The 19347-nt window shown below is 36.7% G+C and overlaps 1 protein-coding gene across 11 annotated transcripts in view; it reads right to left on the bottom strand.

The window, feature by feature from the left end:
- Positions 1 to 19347, bottom strand: part of WDR17 (WD repeat domain 17) — a 106205-nt gene that overhangs the window by 28543 nt on the left and 58315 nt on the right. For all 11 annotated transcript variants that reach the window (XM_053900806.1, XM_053900804.1, XM_053900807.1 and 8 more), the window contains 7 exons: positions 16959 to 17143; positions 14753 to 14921; positions 12078 to 12169; positions 9576 to 9658; positions 7864 to 7950; positions 2453 to 2617; positions 255 to 457 (listed from right to left, as the gene is read on the bottom strand). In XM_053900806.1, coding sequence (XP_053756781.1) covers positions 255 to 457; positions 2453 to 2617; positions 7864 to 7950; positions 9576 to 9658; positions 12078 to 12169; positions 14753 to 14921; positions 16959 to 17143 — 984 coding nt within the window. The remainder of the gene's footprint in view (positions 1 to 254; positions 458 to 2452; positions 2618 to 7863; positions 7951 to 9575; positions 9659 to 12077; positions 12170 to 14752; positions 14922 to 16958; positions 17144 to 19347) is intronic.

Here is a 19347-nt window from a genome sequence, read left to right as displayed (position 1 = left end):
AGGAAGGGAGAAAAATCCAAGCCATATGTGTGTGCGTGTGTCTGTGTGCACAGAAACACAAATAATTTCTCATGATGTTTTGGATTATCTTGTGTATTCTGACATTTCAATAACAAACAAGTACAATTTCTAGTAAGAAAAATGTTATTTTAAAATGAAGCACTGTAAGCCTTATTCAAAAAATATTGCTTTTCTCAGAAATTATAACCATCAGTAATACAACAAAATTTGAAAGTACATGAAAAACACATTACCATATACATCTGCACCGTGATCATAAACAGTATCCAAACAAGTTCCTTCTCGAGTGTCCCATACTTTTATAGTGTAGTCCCAGCTGCCAGACAGGAGAAGGTAAGGGATCTCAGTATTCCACATTAATCCCCTCACAGGTGCAGTGTGGCCACTAAGAATGTTTATGCAAGCATCCTGAGTATAATCCCAGATTCGAACAGAACTGAAAACAGAATATTATGTATATGATACCATTCAAGTTATAACTTATCTAAAGTACTGACACACTCTTAGTGGAGTACAATTATTTCTCCGTAAACCGGAAAAGCTTTTTAGTTTGAAGTTCTACTACAATTCTTTTCATCATGGAAATGAACAAATAATTAGGCTAGAGCTAGCCTACTTCAACATATTTTTCCTTACTTTAACTGTTCCTTTACTACTGATACTAAATATACTACTCCAGTTTATATACTTAAAACATTTCTTTCTTCAAGAGAAATATCCAGAACAGATAAAGCCAAAAGAAAAATATGACTAATAATACATATAAAATAATCTAACAGCCCTCACATTATTTGTACATCATGAAAATATAGCATGTTTGATGATGGGTATTATTTGAACAAGCAATTCATCTTTATGCTCTTATCAAAGAGTAAATCATTCCTTCATGTTTTGGTCAATAAAATAAGTGGCTTAGTCAGTGTGCAATCAGTCTAAAATCAAGTACAAAATTCAAACATAACTGAATTCATGACATTACTTGAATCTACCCATTGTACAAAGTTAAGAAGACACATTATATAATTTTATTTAAGGCATATTTATTTTTGCTTTCTATTATAAAGACTTCCTTTTTCTTCCCCTTACCCTAGTACAGGACAATGTGTCCAGGCATATCATAACCTAACTTTGTGCTAATCTCTTATGCTACCATTTAAGTTATTTTTGGTTGATATCACTCTTTCATAAATAAGATTATGCTGAAGTGAGTTGTATCAAAATAATTTATTCTAAGAGGCATTCTCTAGAACAGGTATTGCTTTATGACATAATTTAGATTAGGCAAACATTAGGCTAATTATATTTGGTAGCCAAACACAAAAAGAGTTTGATATACCCCACTGCACATAAGCATTATTTACAGGTGCCAACAGCATGCTATCACCTATATGACTACTAACGGGATCAATAACCTGAATTTACAAGACTTTCAAGTTTCATTATCATAAATAAGTAAAATGTTTACTACTACCTTTCTGACAAATATTTCTTAGACAATGGTTGAAGATTACACTTTTTTCCATGTACCCATAGAATTTAGACACTGAAGTCTATGTTAACAGACTTACCATAAAGTCAACTCCTTCACTTTGACATTATAACCTTACTTTAAGTGACATTTCCAGTGAAAACCCACAGAAACTTCACATTGTTTTTCTTATGAAATTTGGATGGATGCCAAAATTTCAAGATGAAAATAATTATTCAATATTAAACCTGTGGTGACTGTATACAGATTTCTATCTGCCTAAAGATTTTTTTTTACCCTAATTACTAATCATATTAAAATCTTGTATTAAAATAGGGACCAAGCTGTACTATGCAAATCTATCCCGTTTGAATATAAAACATAGAAAAGATTTCAAGAACTTTTTCACAAACCCCCCCAAAAAATGTTAAATCACTCTCATTTCTAAACACATTCTGTTCACGCTAAAATACAAGATCATCTTCTTTTTTCTTTTCCTAATGAAAACAGAGTACAGCTGTTTTCCATATTAAATATTTATTTAAATCATTATTTTATTTTTTTTAAATGATTATTATTATTATTTTAAATGATTATTTAAATCATTATTTTAAAAAATTCTTGTGTTTTACAGAGATTTATTTGCTTTGGATCTTTTTTCTCTTTCCGAACTGATCCTTTAAAAATTTTGTTTCTGTTAACTTTGTCTCTAATAAGATAGAAATAAGCATCCATAGTAAACAAAACAAGTTAAGGAAATAGAAATCATGAATATGATGACAACTTAAGTGTGGCAAAATTTAATTTACTTTTGGCCAAATGCAATTAGGTAAGTGTTAACTGCCTGTGTGTACTTGTTACATATTTTCACCCAAAAGCTGGATCACACGAATATGTACATTTCTAGAAAATTATAAGCTTATGATTTTAAGGACTAATAAATTAAAATCCAAAACTACATACCCGTCATCAGAGCCACTGCAAAGAATTCCCTCCCGCAGAGGAGACCATCTAACATGGAACACTTTGGCAGTGTGCCCACTAAAGACTTTCAGCGGTTGATCAGAGCTGGTGGCTACGTAATAGACACGAACATTTTTATCTTCACAGCCAGTGGCTATCATGTCTCTGGAATATCATCAGTGGCACATGAAAATATGAAAAAAGTTGATATTATTTGTTACTGATAATTTTAAAATGTATTACAGTTCTAATTTCTGAAACTAGAATTTTTTGCTTCCTTAACGTAGTTAGAAAACTCACAGAAGTAAAACCATTATTTCCAGAAACTGCCATAGTGTGAAGGGTTTCCTTATATTCCCTTTTAATTGGTTGAATTTTTATTTTTAATCTTAGATCAGAGATCATGGAATCTGTATTTCTATAAGGTCTTTTTTTAAATGTCCAGGTTCATAACTTGGTGAATATTTCTCCTACCTTTATATTTCATAGCTATTGGGTCTTGACGAGGGTCCGCAATGGTGAGTAACTGAGATTTGCCTCCTTGCTGGTAAGCAAATTATTAATCATAGAAATTTTTCTTGGCACGAGTACAAATAGCAATGCTTCCCCTAAAGGATGCTGGGAAAGCTCCCTGCAGACAAGGCTGTCCCAGCCGACGAAAGTTACAGTCCTGGGTTGCCAATTCTCTTTGGTGGCTACTCCAGTAGGAGATGCTTTAACTGTTCCCACTAAGGATCCTCTGGAAACATAATACGTGGATCTGATCTTTTCATGATATTCGCTTGTTATTCTCAAGAGACTGAGAGTAAACTAAGCAACCATTTATACCCTAGTGTCATACTTGGAATACTGTTCCAAATGGAGTTAGGGCACTAACTCCAGCACTAACAGGGTGGAACTGTGGAAATCACTAATGATCATTAATGATCATACCAACAGCCCCCACACTCTAAACGTAAAGAGAGGAAGTTACACATTTGGACCCAACTGTCATCACAACCTTCCTTCAAATTGTTGATTTTTGTCATACGGGTCATAATACTTATATTTACTTAAGCCCACATCCAGAAATACACCAGTTTGCAACTGGCATGCCCATCTCTAAATGTGCATTATCACATCTGCCTAAGTCCCACTGATAAATGGGCCAGGTTCTACACATGGGGAAATACACTTTGTGTAATGCAAATATTTACATGTATACGTGAGTACGTCTTTGTGGCTATATGTATGTGGATACATAAATATAAAATCTTAAAAATTAAATAATAAACATTCAAGGAATGTACAGACATCCAAATTGTAAATTCAGAGATATATTATGAATAAACTTTGTAAGTTCAAGGTATTTTTCACTTATCTCCTAAGGTGCTACCTAAAATATGGATACTCTATTAGAACATTTTTTAAAAAGCTTTTAAAAATAAAAATGAAATTTATTAGGTACACTTGGTAGTAAGCGTGCAAGTTAAGTATAAAGGACTTTTTTTTAACCAGGAAAACATATTGCGTTAATATCTAATTTTTATTTCAACTAGTCAAACGCTTACCAACCATATAAAGCAGAGAAATACGAATGTAGAACTAGTCTATCGGTCGGATACAAGGTAATCCTATCCATTTGTATACTGAAGAAATACTTTTTAAATAGTCACTTTGTTCAAGGCAGAGTGAGGGTCAGCAGCACAGTGTTTTGCTGAGAATACGCTCCTAAAAATAGAGAACAGTTGCTGATCTCATGGAGCTTACATTTTAGAGGGTGAGACAGCCAATTTCCAACTAAAATTTAATTTTATTATGTTTTTTTAAAGATTATATATGTATATATTTATTACTCACATGGCTAATATTTGTGTGTCAAGTAGTTCCTGGTTGATTTTTTTTTCATCACGAGTGTACTCTTTAACCTCCATCTCCTATTTCCCCCATCCCTTCATCCACCTTCCCTCTGATAACCATCAGTTTGTTTTCCATAGTTAAGAGTCTGTTTCTCGGTTTGCCTCTTTTCTTTCCCTTTGCTCGTTTGTTTTCTTAGATTCCACATGAGTGAGATCCTATGGTATTTGTCTTTCCCTGACTTACTTCACTTAGCATAATACCCTGTAGATCTATCCGTGTCATTGCAAATGGCAAGATTTAATTCTTTTTTATGGCTGAACAATATTCCATTGTGTACATGCCACATCTTCTTTATCGTTCATTTTAACAGGACTTGTTCTTACAACCCATGAGCACAGAATGTCCTTCCATTTCTCTGTGACATCTTCAATTTCTGTTCAAGTGTTTTACAGTTTTCAGAGTAGAGGTCTTTCCCCTTTGGTTAAATTTATTCCTAGAAATTTTTTTGGTTTTGGTGCAATTATAAGTTGGATTTTCTTAATGTCACTTTTTTTTTCATGAGAGAGAGAGAGAGAGAATGAGAATGAGCATGGGAGAGTGGCAGAGGGAGAGAATCCCAAGCAGGTTCCCCACTAAGCATGGAGCCCAACATGGGACTCAATCCCATGAACTGTGAGATCATGACCTGAGCCAAAATCAAGAGTCAGATGCTCAACTGACTGAGCCACCCAGGCGGCCCCTTAATTTCACTTTCTGCTGCTTCATTATTACTGTATAGGAATGCAACAGATTTTGGTATATTGATTTTTGTATCCTGCAATTCTACTGAATTCTTTTTTCAGTTCTAATAGTTTTTTGGTGGAGCCTTAAGTGTTTTCTTTATACAGTATCATGTCATCTGGAGCTAGAGTTTTACTTCTTCCTTACCAATTAGGATGCCTTGTATTTCTTCATGTTGTCTAACTGCTGTGGCTAGGACTTCCAGTACTATGTTGAATGACAGTTGGGAGAGTGGACATTCTTGTCTTCTTCCTGACCTTAGGGGAGAAGCTCTCAGTTTTGACCACTGAGTATGATGCTAGCTGTGGGTTTTTCATATATGGCCTTTATTATGTGGAGATATGTTCTCTCTAGGCCTACTTTGCACAGGGTTATCATGAATGGATGTTGTACTTTGTCAAATGGTTTTTCTGCATCTATTGAAATGATCATATGGTTTTTATCCTTTCTCTTGATATGACATATCGATAAATTTGCGAACACTGAACCACCCTTGCATTCCAGGAATAAATCCCACTTGATCGTGGTGTATGATTTTTCTTTTTTCTTTTTTTAGAGAGAGTGAGTACATGAGTGGGGGTGAGGGGTAGGGAGAGACAGAGAAACTTAAGCAGGCTCCATGCCTAGCACAGAGCCTGACACAGGGCTCGATCATGCAACCCTGAGATCACGACCTAAGCCAAAATCAAGAGTTGCATGCTTAACAGACTGAGTCAGCCAGTTTCCCCTGATTTTCAAAAAATTTTTTAAAGTTTATTTATTTGGAGGGGGAAAGAGAGAAAGAGAGACAGAGAAAGAAAAAGAGAGAGAGAGAGAGAGAGAGAGCGAGCAGGGGATGGACAGAGAGAGAGGGAGAATCCCAAGCAGGCTCTGCACTGACAGCATGTAGCCTGATGCAGCATTTGAACTCACGAACCGTGAGATCATGACCTGAGCTGAGATTGAGTCAGATGCTTAACCAACTGAACCACCCAGGTGCCCCTGAATTTTTTTTAATGTTTATTTTTGAGAGATAGAGAGAGACAATATGTGAGTAGGGGAGGGGCGGGGGGGGGGGGGGAGACAAAGGATCCAAAGCAGGCTCTGCACTGACAGCAGAGAGCCCAATGTAGGGCTCAATTCACTAGCCTTGAGATCATGACCTGAGCACTTAACCAACTGAGCCACCCATGTGCTCCCAATTTTTAAAAAAATATTGTTGGATTTGGTTTGCTAATAATATTTTGTTAGATTTTTTGCATCTATATTCATGAGAGATATTGACCTGCAGTTCTCTCTCCTGTGGTGTCTTTACCTGATTTTGGTATCAGGGTGACACTGACCTCATAGAATGGATGTGAAAGTTTTCCTTTCTCTTGTATTTTTTTTGGAATAGTTTGAAGAAACAGGTACTAACTCTTTAAATGTTTGATAGAATTTGCCTGTGAAGCTGTCTGGTCTTGGACTTCTGTTTTGGGGTTTTTTGATTATTGATTCAACTTCATTGCTGGTAATTGGTCTGTTCAAATTTCATTTCTTCCTGCTTTAGTTTTGGTAGGTTTTATGTTTCTAGGAATTTATCCATTCCTTCTAAGTTGTCCAATTTGTTGGCACATAGGTTTTCATTATATTCTGTTGTAATCGTTTGTATTTCTGCGATGTTGGGTGTTATTTCTCCTCTTTCGTTAATAATTTTATTTGGCATCTCTCTCTTTTTTTAATGAGTCTTGAATGAGGTTTACCAATTTTGTTCATCTTCTCAAAGAACCAATTCCTGTTTTCACCGATCTGTTCTGTGGGGTTTTTGTTTTTGTTTTTTTAGTTTCTATATCATTCTTTTCTTTTCTTTAAGATTTTATTTTTAAGTAATCCCTACACCCAGTGTGGGATTCGAACTCACAACCCCGAGATCAAGAGTCACATGCTCCACTGACTAAACCAGCTAGGCAACCCTGTATCACTGATTTCTGCTCTACTATTTATTTAACTTTATTTGTTATAATTAATTTCATTACGTTAAGTGTTCCCAGGATATCACAGGAGAAATCTACCTAATACGGGGGTCAAAGAACACTTTTCTGTAGAAGTGGTTTGGACCTGAGAGCCAGAGCAGGGGTGGACATTACCTACATACAGTACAGATGAGCTGTACTGTATGGGTGTGGGGCTGGAAGCAAATCCTAGATAAAGGGAGACAGCATGAGGGAAAGCTGTGGCATGAAAATGAGCTGTCTCATTTTTACATTATTTCACAATATCTAAAGAAAGTCTGAATTTCTATGTATAATTTATATAGCCTAAGGAGAGGTTTGAAACGCAAGATTCTTGGAAGTGCGGTGACTTGAAGGATTGGTTTTACTAGGGGTTTGAGTTAAAAATTGGATCAATTTTTAAATCTGAGCCGACGTTCATATGGTGAATACACTAGGGTCTTAAGCAAGGATGACCGTTCAGAACTCTGCATGCGGGTTCTACGTTTGAGGAAGTCCTCCAATGCCACAGCATAGGCATGAAGTGGGCAGCGATGGAGAGTCCTGGTGGGAGAAAACCACTGGAGAGATCGCTAAGTGGGTTTAGGGAAAGGGCTACCTACACCTCTGTGGAGAAGCTACATGCAGATTAGACTTGCTCTGCACTTCTTATTAGCTAGCCCTCTGCTTCTTCCTAGAGCATCAGCTGGAACAATCACAAGACCTGGCAAAACGACCATTACCTAAAAAGAGTGAGGAGTACCACCGATGGGAGTAACATTAAATTTCATGGTTACTTAAAAGCTACGAAGTTTTTACTTATCTCGAGAGCAGAATTCTTACTTGTTGTTCTGGCTCCAGTCACAACCGAACACCGCAGCGGGGTGCTTGTATCTGTGCAACACTTTACCGTCAACCGTTCGAATAATACTGAAAGCAAGTGTGACATATTAATAGAAGAAAAAACACCCTAAATACGTTATTCACAAAAACAAAGCCAGAATCGTTTAATTCAAAAGGATAGAGACCTTGTCTGCAAAGCACAGGGAACATTTAAAAGCACTGTGTAATTACCAATTATACGTATGTTTACATCGGACACTATTAATTATGGCGATCCACTTAATTTGGAGGTGATAAATTTTGATTTAGAAACTATTAGTTGAGGAAACACCTAGTTTAATACATGTATTTGAAAACAAGGATCTGACATAAGCATTTGACTTTTAGCTTCAAAATTCAGCAGTTCAAAATCTGTATTTACGGCAACCCATTTATAATGCCGGCTGCATGTACTATTGCACCAAACCCGAGACACAGAACTTATAACATTTTTCTGGCAAATTCTAATGCCAGAAAGAAGTTCTAACACCCGACTGTATCATTGCCAAAATACGATGGCTATTGATTCCATTAAAAAAAAAAAAAAAAAAAAGAAGCTGTGTATAAATTAACGTATCACAGGTTTTTCTAAGTCTCTAGAAAAAACCGTCTGAAACATCGTTAGGCCAATGAAAACTTTTGGAACTACCTGGGAGTGGTGGTGATCTATGCTTACAAATGTTTAGTCACTGCCTGTGGTATTGATCAAATAAGCGGGGTCCTGACAGTGCATGGGAAAGCTAAATGTGTATCACCGAACCAAAAACCTCAGAGGCACATCTCTTGTATTTGGCTATTTATCGATTAGCAAATAGTTCTTTTCAGGGGGAAAAAGTCACTAATATTGTTATTTCTGAAACTTTTAACTTCCTGGTGAAAAGATCTTTGGTTTCCATAACAACTATCTTTTTCACTGAAAGTTAAAAATGAGGAAGAGAAAATTGGGCTGGGGATTGCAAAACCTAACAGGAGACAATGCTTACTATATTCTCAACAGCCATGTGTGTCTACACCACCTGTCAAAGATGACAATGCTTATAGCTCCACGGTAGCATCATTTGCTAACAGACATTTGTTTAACTCAAAGGCAATTCTTCCCTTCCATACATTTCTTGGAAACCTACTTCTTCCTGGGACTTAACAGAATGAAGAAAGCACATACTTCTGAAACACAGGGTCAAAGATAGTCACCTAAAAAAAGGCATCTCCCACATGTATTACTTTATTCCTCCTTGCAAAGGCTTTTCATCCTTTTATAAATAACAGCATCTACAAAAGGTGAACAAGTTTCTAGAGCACTTGTATCTCTTGAGCCACTTGTAAAACTAGAATACCACTCCCTTATAAATGTGGTGAGGATTATTTAGGCTCTTAGTGAGAAGTCCTTCAAGTTTCTTTGAGGCAATTCACAGTATTTTAGTTATATCTCAGGTGGTAGTTCCATTTAGAAAGGAATTATTGCTTTATGTGTTTTAAACATCACCGCACTCCTATTCCTAATACAGTAAAGCAACACAGCATGTGCCTAGATGGGTTTACATATATTTAGGATAGTTGCTAGCGCTGTACAAATGGGATCTCACCGACTGTTTTAATGTATGCGCTAACACGATACAATTGGTATTATCAAACGTATCTTTTATAAACAGGATAACTTCATACACAGTACTTACCAGAAACCGTCACCACTGCAGGTGGCTATTCTTTTGGAATCTTTATGACTCCAGGCAACGCAGAATATTCCGTTTTTTCCATGCTTCAAAAAATGCAAAATACCTATCAATAAAAAATAATTCACCCCTTTTTTCTCATATTTATTTACTTCTTGTATTGCTTCTCTATTAGGAAGTTACTCTAGATGACGCTAACAGAGGCATTATTGTCAACAGCAGAAAGCTAGGTATATGCTTTTAAAATGAATAAAGCTATCACACTTAAGAAACAAAACCTCTGTCTTGACATATAAATTGAGTGGCTCTACTCATTTTTTGCAGACACTGGCATAGAGCCAGAATCTGCTTCCTCGGCCATCTGTAGAATGAAGCTCTGCTTAATGCCTTTCCCCGAAGTGCCACTCGACACGAAGACGGTTATCTATCTGCTTCCTAACGCAGGGCTACAACTGCAGTGTATGAAATACTGCAAGAAATTGTTATTAGTGACTGTTCTTCTAAAGTTTGAAGTTTTATTTTTATAGAAACAAAGGAGAATGGATTTAAGGTTATTCCTGTAACAAATCACTCTATGTTGACCTGTTCCTCTACATCCTTGGACTGGGGAAGGGGTAGGGACAGAGTCACAGGTAGTATGATAAAGATTTTTAAAACCACAAGGAATATATTATTCATGGGAACGTCATTCATCAGCAGGGATATGGGTGAATAAAAGTTGCAATCAATCCATTTCCAACTTTTATTTAACTTTAAGTTCAACTGTGGCTGCTGCTAGGGAGAGACTAAAGTAACTTCTTACCCTGAGTTTTAAGACTCCTTTACTAAAATGGTCTCTAGTTGGCTCTTTTTTCCTCTTTGGGGGTTGAGGTAGGCAGCTGTGTAACGACGGGTACAAAAATGGAGGTGGTCTCTATACTCATGTAGTTGAAGGAGTGGAGGCCTTCCGTCAGCCTTGTTTGTCCTAAGGAAAGTGCACTTATGGCTTGAAGACCGTACCTAACTCGGTTAATTAAAGCTGGCATTGTCCCATATTTATCATCCTAGAGGGAGGCACTTTTTAGATCAGTCTCGACTATGCTACTGAATGCCGGGAGTCTTCCCGTATGCACATGAGAGACGGCCCCGATGCCAGGATGCAGGGCTGCTGGAGGCCGGACGGGCCGCGGTGGCACTGATGGACACATATTTGAGGTCACAGATGCCAAGATGCTATAAGAAGAGATCAACAGGACTGACACCTAAGGATAACATTTTTCAATTAAGGCCAAAAGTTTCTTTCTCGGGTTCTTCTTTTCTTTTTACATGACCACTAAGGGATAGGTAGTGTTCTTGGTGGGAGGGAAGAAGGCAGGTTGGGGGCACAGCTGAAAGGGAAGTATTGTTATGCAGAGAAAGGGAGGGACGTAACTACATGGTCCTTCCTCAAGGCTTCATCTTTGCTTACAGGCGGTGGGTAACCTTTCCCTAATACGCTGCATTTCCCGCATTACTTTAGTGTCCCCTAGAACATCGAAGCTGTTTAACCCTTGTGGGAATATCGGGTTTTGTGCAAGTGGTTTGAAAGCCTGAAGTATAAACCATTTTCAAATAAATTATATATTCAATAAACTTCAATAGCAATCATTTGAAATGACTGAAATTTTGAAATGGTGAGAGATGCTTTTCCTATTTCCCTTGATTCATACCTAACACATTCTAACAAGATCATGTGGTTCCCAAATATCAGCGGTACTCTGTAGAATACGGGCTGGCAATTTAACTCCAGGCAGAAGTCAAGCACGATCTGAGACGCTGCAAGCAGGAAGAGGGGAGGTTTTCGTGCTTGCCGTGGAACAACAGAATTTGAGAAGTGGAAGGAAATCCAAGAAACCGTATAATCCAACTTCACCATCTCACAGGCGAAGAACCCAGTTCAAGACATTAAATGACTCTGCCGGTGTCAGAAGCTGGTTAGTAACAGAATTCAGGCCGTAATTTCGAACTTGTTCTGAGTTCGGTCTTTTGACAACCAATTGAGTATCTGCCTAGAAAATTCTGTGGAGGAGGATTCAGAATTCCTTTGAATCTCTAGGGGCGCCTGGTGGCTCAGTCGGTTGAGCGACCGACTTTGGCTCAGGTCATGATCTCACGGTTTTTGAGTTCGAGTCCCGCGTCAGGCTCTGTGCCGACAGCTCAGAGGATGCAGCCTGTTTCTGACTCTGCGTCTCCCTGTCTCTCTGACCCTCCCCCACTCATGCTCTGTCCCTCTCTCAGAAATAAACATAAAAAAAAAAAAAAGAATTCCTTTGAATCTCTAATGCAATTTTAGGAGAATTTTTATATCTTAGACCCATCTACATTTTTCAGAGTTCATTTCAACATGTGTATGTTCTCTTGGATTTTTTTCTAAGGGACAGAACATAATGTCACCTGGTGATTATTAAATTAAGAGAGAAAAGCATTTACAAAACATGAGGCAGTATAAGCCATCATACTACTCAGCTAGCAAAAAATAAACCTTACCTCATTAAATCGCTGTACCATTTTGCCCCTTTTCACATCCCAAATAAAAGCACCATTTCGGGACGTTGCACCAGCAATGCAGTTTAAGTCACCTTAGGAAACAATTGGTTAGACATGATACGAAATGTTTGACACATACGTATTTCTTTTCAAAAAGTAATTTTTGAAAAAGTAAGACTTGTACTTTGTATTAACAGTTCTTTTTAAATGTTTTATAATGGAAATTATGAAGTATATGCCAACAGAGAAGAGTATAATGAACGTAACCATCCCAGAGTTTCAACAATTACCAAACCACCATCAATCTTGTTTTGTCCATAGTCCCTCCTGGGTTGCATGGGAACAAATCTCTGACATTGTATCATTTCATCAGTAAATACCTCAGTATGGATGTCTAAGAGACTCTTTCGTTGACATGAACAAACTATCACAATCACAAATATAAAAACTATCAATAATTGCTCAATATTATCACATTTCCTGTCAGTGCTTACATTTATCTTTATCTTACACCTAGTTAATTTTGGGGGAGGGGTTAGGAAAGCATTTCTGTAGGGAGAATCATAGAAAAAATAAAAAAACATAAACTATGTTTTTAAGAAATAAAAAATCTGTGAAAATCAAACTGCTGCTAAGTTAGGAAATGGTCTAGGACTTAAGTATTTTTTGCAAGGCAGACAAAGAGAGACTTTGTCCATTAAAAGAAAGGAAGAGTTGCCATGTGCTACCTAGGAGTAAAACATGGAGTAAAAACATGGAGGAAATGATAAATTATTAGAAACCTGAAAAAATATGTAAGTCCTTACCATGTTTCTAGTATTTTCATTCTGCTCCCCCTTTGGGTTCTCAAATTACTGGGGAGAAGTTTCTACATAAATCTGCACTTTTTTTTCTTTTCCTGCGGTAGCTACTCTAAAATTACGGCAAGTTACGCAATCCTCTCTACTCTACTTCCTATCGACCTGCATTAGTCTTTTAAATTTTCTCCATACTTAACCAAAGTAGTGATTCATCGGTAATCACATTTCAAAATATCGAAGAAAAAAAACTTAAGAATTTCCATTTTCCAACATGTTTACTTTCTTGAGGCAAATTCTCAATGTAGAGTGAAATAATGCTTTTCAGTAAGATTAGGTTCTGGGTTACGATTTCAAACAATGGTTTTTACACTTAGAATTTCTAAGTAAGTTTTAGGGTTGAGACTTCTATAACATTCTGTAGGAGGAAGACTATCCAGTTACTAGCTGCCATGTGCTATGTCACTGCATCGGCTGGCCCAGTTCCTGCCTCCCTAGCCAGGGGCCCTGCTAAGCAGAAGCATATGGCACTGACGGAGAACACAGGCTTCAAAGTCAAACTGACAGCTGTTCACACCTTGATTCCACCACCACCCACTACGCACATAACCTTGGGTAAGTTACTCAACCTCGCTGACCTCAGACCCTCTTTAATAAATGTTGGTCATCACAAAAGACAAAATTGAAATGAATGTGAATAAGGCAGCGGGTAAGAGACCTAGTTAGCTCTTTTAATTCGTGAAGTAACTTTTTGTTTTCAATTAGCCTTGTATGCATAATGGCACTAAGTATGTTCTTAAAAGAACAACTACTGTCATTAAGAGTTTGAAGTAAAACCGGCTTCTGGATCTTCTCCTGATTGTTAGAGATAAGGGCTAAATAAAACAGCAGTAGGTTCCTAGCCTTTTTTGTATCACAGACCTCTATGAAAAATCTGATTCCTAAGATAATCTTTGACAGACATTGGCACATACCCACATACGCTAAAACTTTTATGCATGAAATCCAAGAGACTCCCAGAATCTCTGAAGATGTCTAAAACCCTCGATAGCCCATAAATTCAAGGCTGATCATCCCTGTGCATGAAAAGATAATCTCAAAAAAAGCTATATCCTGGTTATACGTGGATTTTAAATTCATATGTCACCGTTAGCACAAGTAAGGAAAACATCCTATATACTTTATAAAGTGAAAAATTCATTTAGGTGTGTAAAGTGATTTATTATAGGGCAATAATGTTTTGAAATAAAATGTCAGAAGTTTCAAGGACATCTCTTCTCTCCTTTATGTACGGGAAGGTATAAAGATAGCATCTTTCTGAGATCAAAACAAAAGACCCTATTCTGGCAATAACAGTTCTTCAATATTAAAAAGGTGAACTTTATATAGAATTACATAGTCACAATGGAACTGTGATGATTATATAATCATTCATATTTGCAAATAGCTGTATCAGGGAAAGATATGGATTATAATTTTTTATTATTTTTTTTACTTTCATGTGTTTGGCTCACATGAAAATTTTAAGGAAAACTTTTATCATATAAAAAGTGTTGTACCTTTCAAGGCACAGCTATACAAATGCAACTAAAACCAGAAGGGTCAAGATGACCCTTACTGACTGTGGTTTTTGTAAATGATTATGTCACATAGAAGGGCTCCGAAATCAACGGACCTGCAGGGGAAGTCTATTCCAAAACCCCACAAAAACAGAACCAACATACATGCTAGAACTAATTTGCCTCTACAATCCTCTGGAGCAAGATGGCATTGAGAGAAGAACATAACCCAAACGAAAACAGAAGTTAAGAAAGTCATTTAGCTGTATTTTTTTTTTCCATTTAATTGTATTCTCTATTTTAATGAGCTGAGTCTTACCTGGAGCCCACGAGAGGGAGTAAACAACGCCTTCGTTCCCCGGGGACGTGTGCACGGCTGTCAACGTGTTTATATCCCAGACTTTTATGGTGCCATCAAATGAAGCTGTCGCCAAAAGGTTGGGGTCGTCGGGTTTGAATTTGCAGTCAAAGATTGTTTCCACATGCCCCTGAGAATGCAGCACAAAGAAGTCAGAACTACTGGGGACAATTCATGTGATTCATGAACAAATGACAATGTCTAATCAGGTGACACATGGAACACGGTTTCAAACATTCATGTTAAAATAGATAATATATACTAACATAGTAATACAAAATGAGAATCGCTGCTGTGGTTGAATGTTTGCTGTGCTGTTATTACTAGACTCTTTTATACAGATCTAGATTTTATTCAACCACAATACCTCAAAAATCAGCAACAAAATACAAAAAAATTCCCAAGTGTCATTTGTCAACTTCAATTCAAAAACACAAAACATGTCTTTTCTGATTATTATATTCCAGAAATTTATAAAGTGGGCGCCTGGGTGGCTCAGTCAGTTCAGTGTCTGACTTTAGCTCAGGTCATGAGCTCACAGTCATGAGTTCAAGTCCTGTATCGGGCTCTCTGCTGTCAGCACAGAGACTGGAGACTGCTTCAGATCCTCTGTACCCCCTTTCTCTGTCCCTCCCCAGCTTGTGAGCTCTCTCTCTCTGTGTCTCAAAAAATAAATAAAAATACTAAAAGAAAAGAAATTTATAAAGTAATTAACTATTAACAGTTACTGTGTCTTTCCGGTAGCATAATAAAAGACGAAGATAAAACTGAAACTATGGGCCCTTAAATGCAACTACTCTTTTTTATACCATGACGTACGCCAAAAGAGTGTCATGATTTGGGGAGAATTGAAAAGTATCCAGCATGGCTTTGGTTTTTAATTAGTCTTGTTCCAAATTTTCTAACAACTTTATTCTTTAAAAATTGTAAGGAAAAAAAAAATCACCGTCTCTTCAGACTGGCAGGCATTATCAAAATGAAAGGAGCCACTGCAATAACTTATCATCAAGGACTATTTGTTTTTTTTAGAACTATAAAACGTTTTCTAAAGAAAACATTTTGAAATGAAGACACATACTCGATAGAAACTCTACTGAACTTCGATTGCATGACTACTCCTTTGCTAATAGAAGTTGTTACAAATTTAAATGTACTTTTGTATTTTTCCCTCTTCCCTTTCATAAATTTTTGTTGTAAGCAAATGGTAATCTGAAGTAGGAGAAGAGTTCACCACACTGGGAAATAATTTACATGGAAAGAAAATTAAATAATCTAGAAAAAATCTACAAATGGAATGTTTAAAAATAAGCTACACATCGTTACAACATTTTTTTTGGTTACCTTTCCATTTTTTTTTGAAGATGAAATTAAACATGTCCTAAAATGATAGTCTTAGTGATTCTTTCCCTCAATTTTTTTTTTTTACCCAGGGCAATTATAGCTCTAGATCCATTTTCTAAGTTTTTCTGCATAAAAACAACCAACACTTAAAATTTTCTTAAGTATCTGGATCAGTCTAATGCAACATGATATACATTATTACATGCCTTCATTCAACTAAACTTAATAAAGTCTGGCTGTGTGGCAGGCACGATTTCACGTCATGGGGATAAAAAACCAGACAAAAACATGAGTCCACAGCGAGTCTGTATTCTATTTTACACGGGGGCTTCATGATCACAAGAACAGAAGTTCACAGAATCAACAGATTTATTGTACTGATTCAATAACAACAATAAATCTTAGGAGAACACTGAACTCAACCTTATTCATTTCACAGATATGAACAATAAAGCTTGGACTTGTCCTTCCTTCTAAAAGAATACCGGTTTCTTATTTTACTTCCAAAATACAGTACAGCAATGTAATTTCCCAATACTACATGAAGGAGCCACAGGGTGTGCACAAAAATGGGAACACTACCAACCATGTGCAGTAATCATGATAAAACTAAATACTAATGAAGTGTAATGTTTAAAATTTTAAGGAACGTAATAGTTTTCTTATCATCCTATATAAAATTCTAAATTGTTGCAGCCAACCAAGATAAGGTCCTAACATACGATCCTTTGGCAAAATAAGTTTAACAATATTAATATGCAAGTAAAAGTAATTTTCATATGCTACCACAAAATAAGTGTTGTTTATAAAGGAAGGAATGACTTACCAAGTCCCTAAGAAAATCCCACTTCTTGGCTCCTAGGTCATAAAGCCCAACCCCACCATCCAAGAAACAGCACACGACATGACCGGGAGGAAGAGAAAATGCTTGATTCTGTGTCAAAGTTGGGGGAGGAACTGCTTCACTCGTTGAGGACGTATAATGATTTTTCGTTGGAGACTGGGTTGAAACTAAAAAAGAAAAGAATAAACAGGTAAGTATTTATACCAACAGCTTCCCATAGTTTATAAAGATGCCCCTTTGTTTCCTTTTATCCAGAATTTATATCAATAAACCGCTAGACGATAACCATATTTTCTGCCACAGGAGTAATTCAGCAGCACTGTCAAAAACCATACATACATCTATGTAGAGGTGGAGATGATTTTGCAAGGATATGTATAAACGTGCAGGTGGAGAAAAACGGATGAAAATTAGTGAGTGAGGAACGACAATATGTGGTAAATACCTGGTTTCATATCTCCCCATAAATTAAAGCACAGCATGATTATTTTTTAATTAGAATCTTCTCTCAAAATGCTGACTAACGGCTCACTTCCCCTCTACAGACACAAACATGCATGAAAGTTTTTATTTCAAGGCTAATAACGCTCTTCCACTAATTTCCAATCCAATGAAAATAATTATTTTTGACGTTATTTATAATTCAAATTTAGCACCCAAATTAAGAATTACAACTGTCTGACGTACATTTACATCGCAATTTTTCTTTCTTCTTCCTTAGGTTTATTTTTACTGTTCATATATTTCCATTTCTCAACTTTCGATTATATTCTTTGTCTCATATTTTGTCTTCTTTCAAGAAGTTTTGCCTTAGAATGTGAATATTTTCTTGCAAACACAAATCAAAGTAATGATACTGCTGTAAATGATCAGACCAATCTATATTAGTTAAATAATGGAATATAAATAAAAATATTTTCCAGTAAATTCTTTTTGATCCAAATAAAGCCTTCCTTACTACATTCAATTTGATAATATTCATTTCTCAGAATCTGAGAATTACAGGAAGCCCAAACTAGCATAAACCATGAATAACAAAAAAGGCATTTGGTTCAACAAAATTCTGCTGACAGTTTGGTTAAAATTAGTATGTTCCATGGCTGGTTTCTCTAATATTTTAATTTGTTGACATTATGGGTGATTGTGACATTAAAAAAAAATTGTTTTTAATGTTTGTTTTTGAAGGAGAGAGAGACAGAGTGTGAGGGGGGTGGGCAGAGAGACAGGGAGACGCAGAATCTGAAGCAGGCTCCAGGCTCTGAGCAGTCAGCACAGGGTCGGATGTGGGGCTCGAACCCACAAAGCGCGAGATCATGACCTGAGCCGAAGTCGGATGCTCAAATGACTGAGCCACCCAGGTGCCCACTGTGACATCTTTTATGTACCTATGTATCTATAACTTATCTTTTTGAAGAATTTGGTGACTATGTCTATATTTGAAAGTTTTCATTTTCACATTTTTTTTTTATTCCACATTTTGTTACATTAAAAAATTGAGGAGGGGAGAGGAATGAGATAGATATCTAACAATGGGTAGCCTGAAGTGATCTACTAAAAAAATCACAAGATGGCTATGTGCTTCTTTTTATTTTTGTTATTATCTCTAATGGGCAGGGGAGAAACTGTAATAGTTCAGTCATCCCATGGTAGCAACTAAACACAACTAACTTCAAAAAAATACAGGATGCATGGATATGCTGGCCTCCAGCACAGGACTTGTCTGGCCCTAATGTTTCTGTCCCCTACAGTTTCCAGGATCCAGGAGTGTTAGGCCTGCACAGCAAAGCTTAAATGTATGGAAAGCCTAGAAATGTATGAAAGCTCTGCCAACACAGAGACCTTCCCCTACTTGCATCACCCACTAAATTCGACACCAAATTTGCAACCAAAACCATAAGGCTTTGATTAGGTCTTGCTAATTTTTTACTGTATTCTAAAGAGGGGCAGGAGTAAGGAGGCGTCAGGAGCTCTTGAATGCTCGATCATTAAATTCCCTTCCCCATGTTCGTCTCCGATCCAGACAAAAATGAAAGCACTACGAACCACATGGAGCAATCATGATGGACTTAACAGGAAGTCAATCTCTTTTTCCTCCCTTAATTTGAATTAAGAAAAATTCTAAACCTCCCCCACATGCCAGATGGTTTCCTTTAGAGCTTAAGTGTAGTTTATTATTTCTCTTCATTAAAAAAGCAAAAGATAATCGAGAAAAAAAGTAGACAAAAATAAATAATATCCTAAATAGCAGCTATGAGTCCAGTGACAACTGGTATTCACACATGTAACATATGTTCCAGAGCCTAGGTTTCAAGCATTTGGGTTCTTTCTACTTTCTTATAAACCCTACAGATTGTAAAAGAGCCACAGTTAA

This window comes from Panthera pardus, unplaced genomic scaffold, assembly GCF_024362965.1.
Source record: "Panthera pardus isolate Hobbes unplaced genomic scaffold, ASM2436296v1 HiC_scaffold_13, whole genome shotgun sequence".
NCBI classification, from domain to species: Eukaryota; Metazoa; Chordata; class Mammalia; order Carnivora; family Felidae; genus Panthera; species Panthera pardus.
This window is presented reverse-complemented; position numbering and strand designations above follow the sequence as displayed.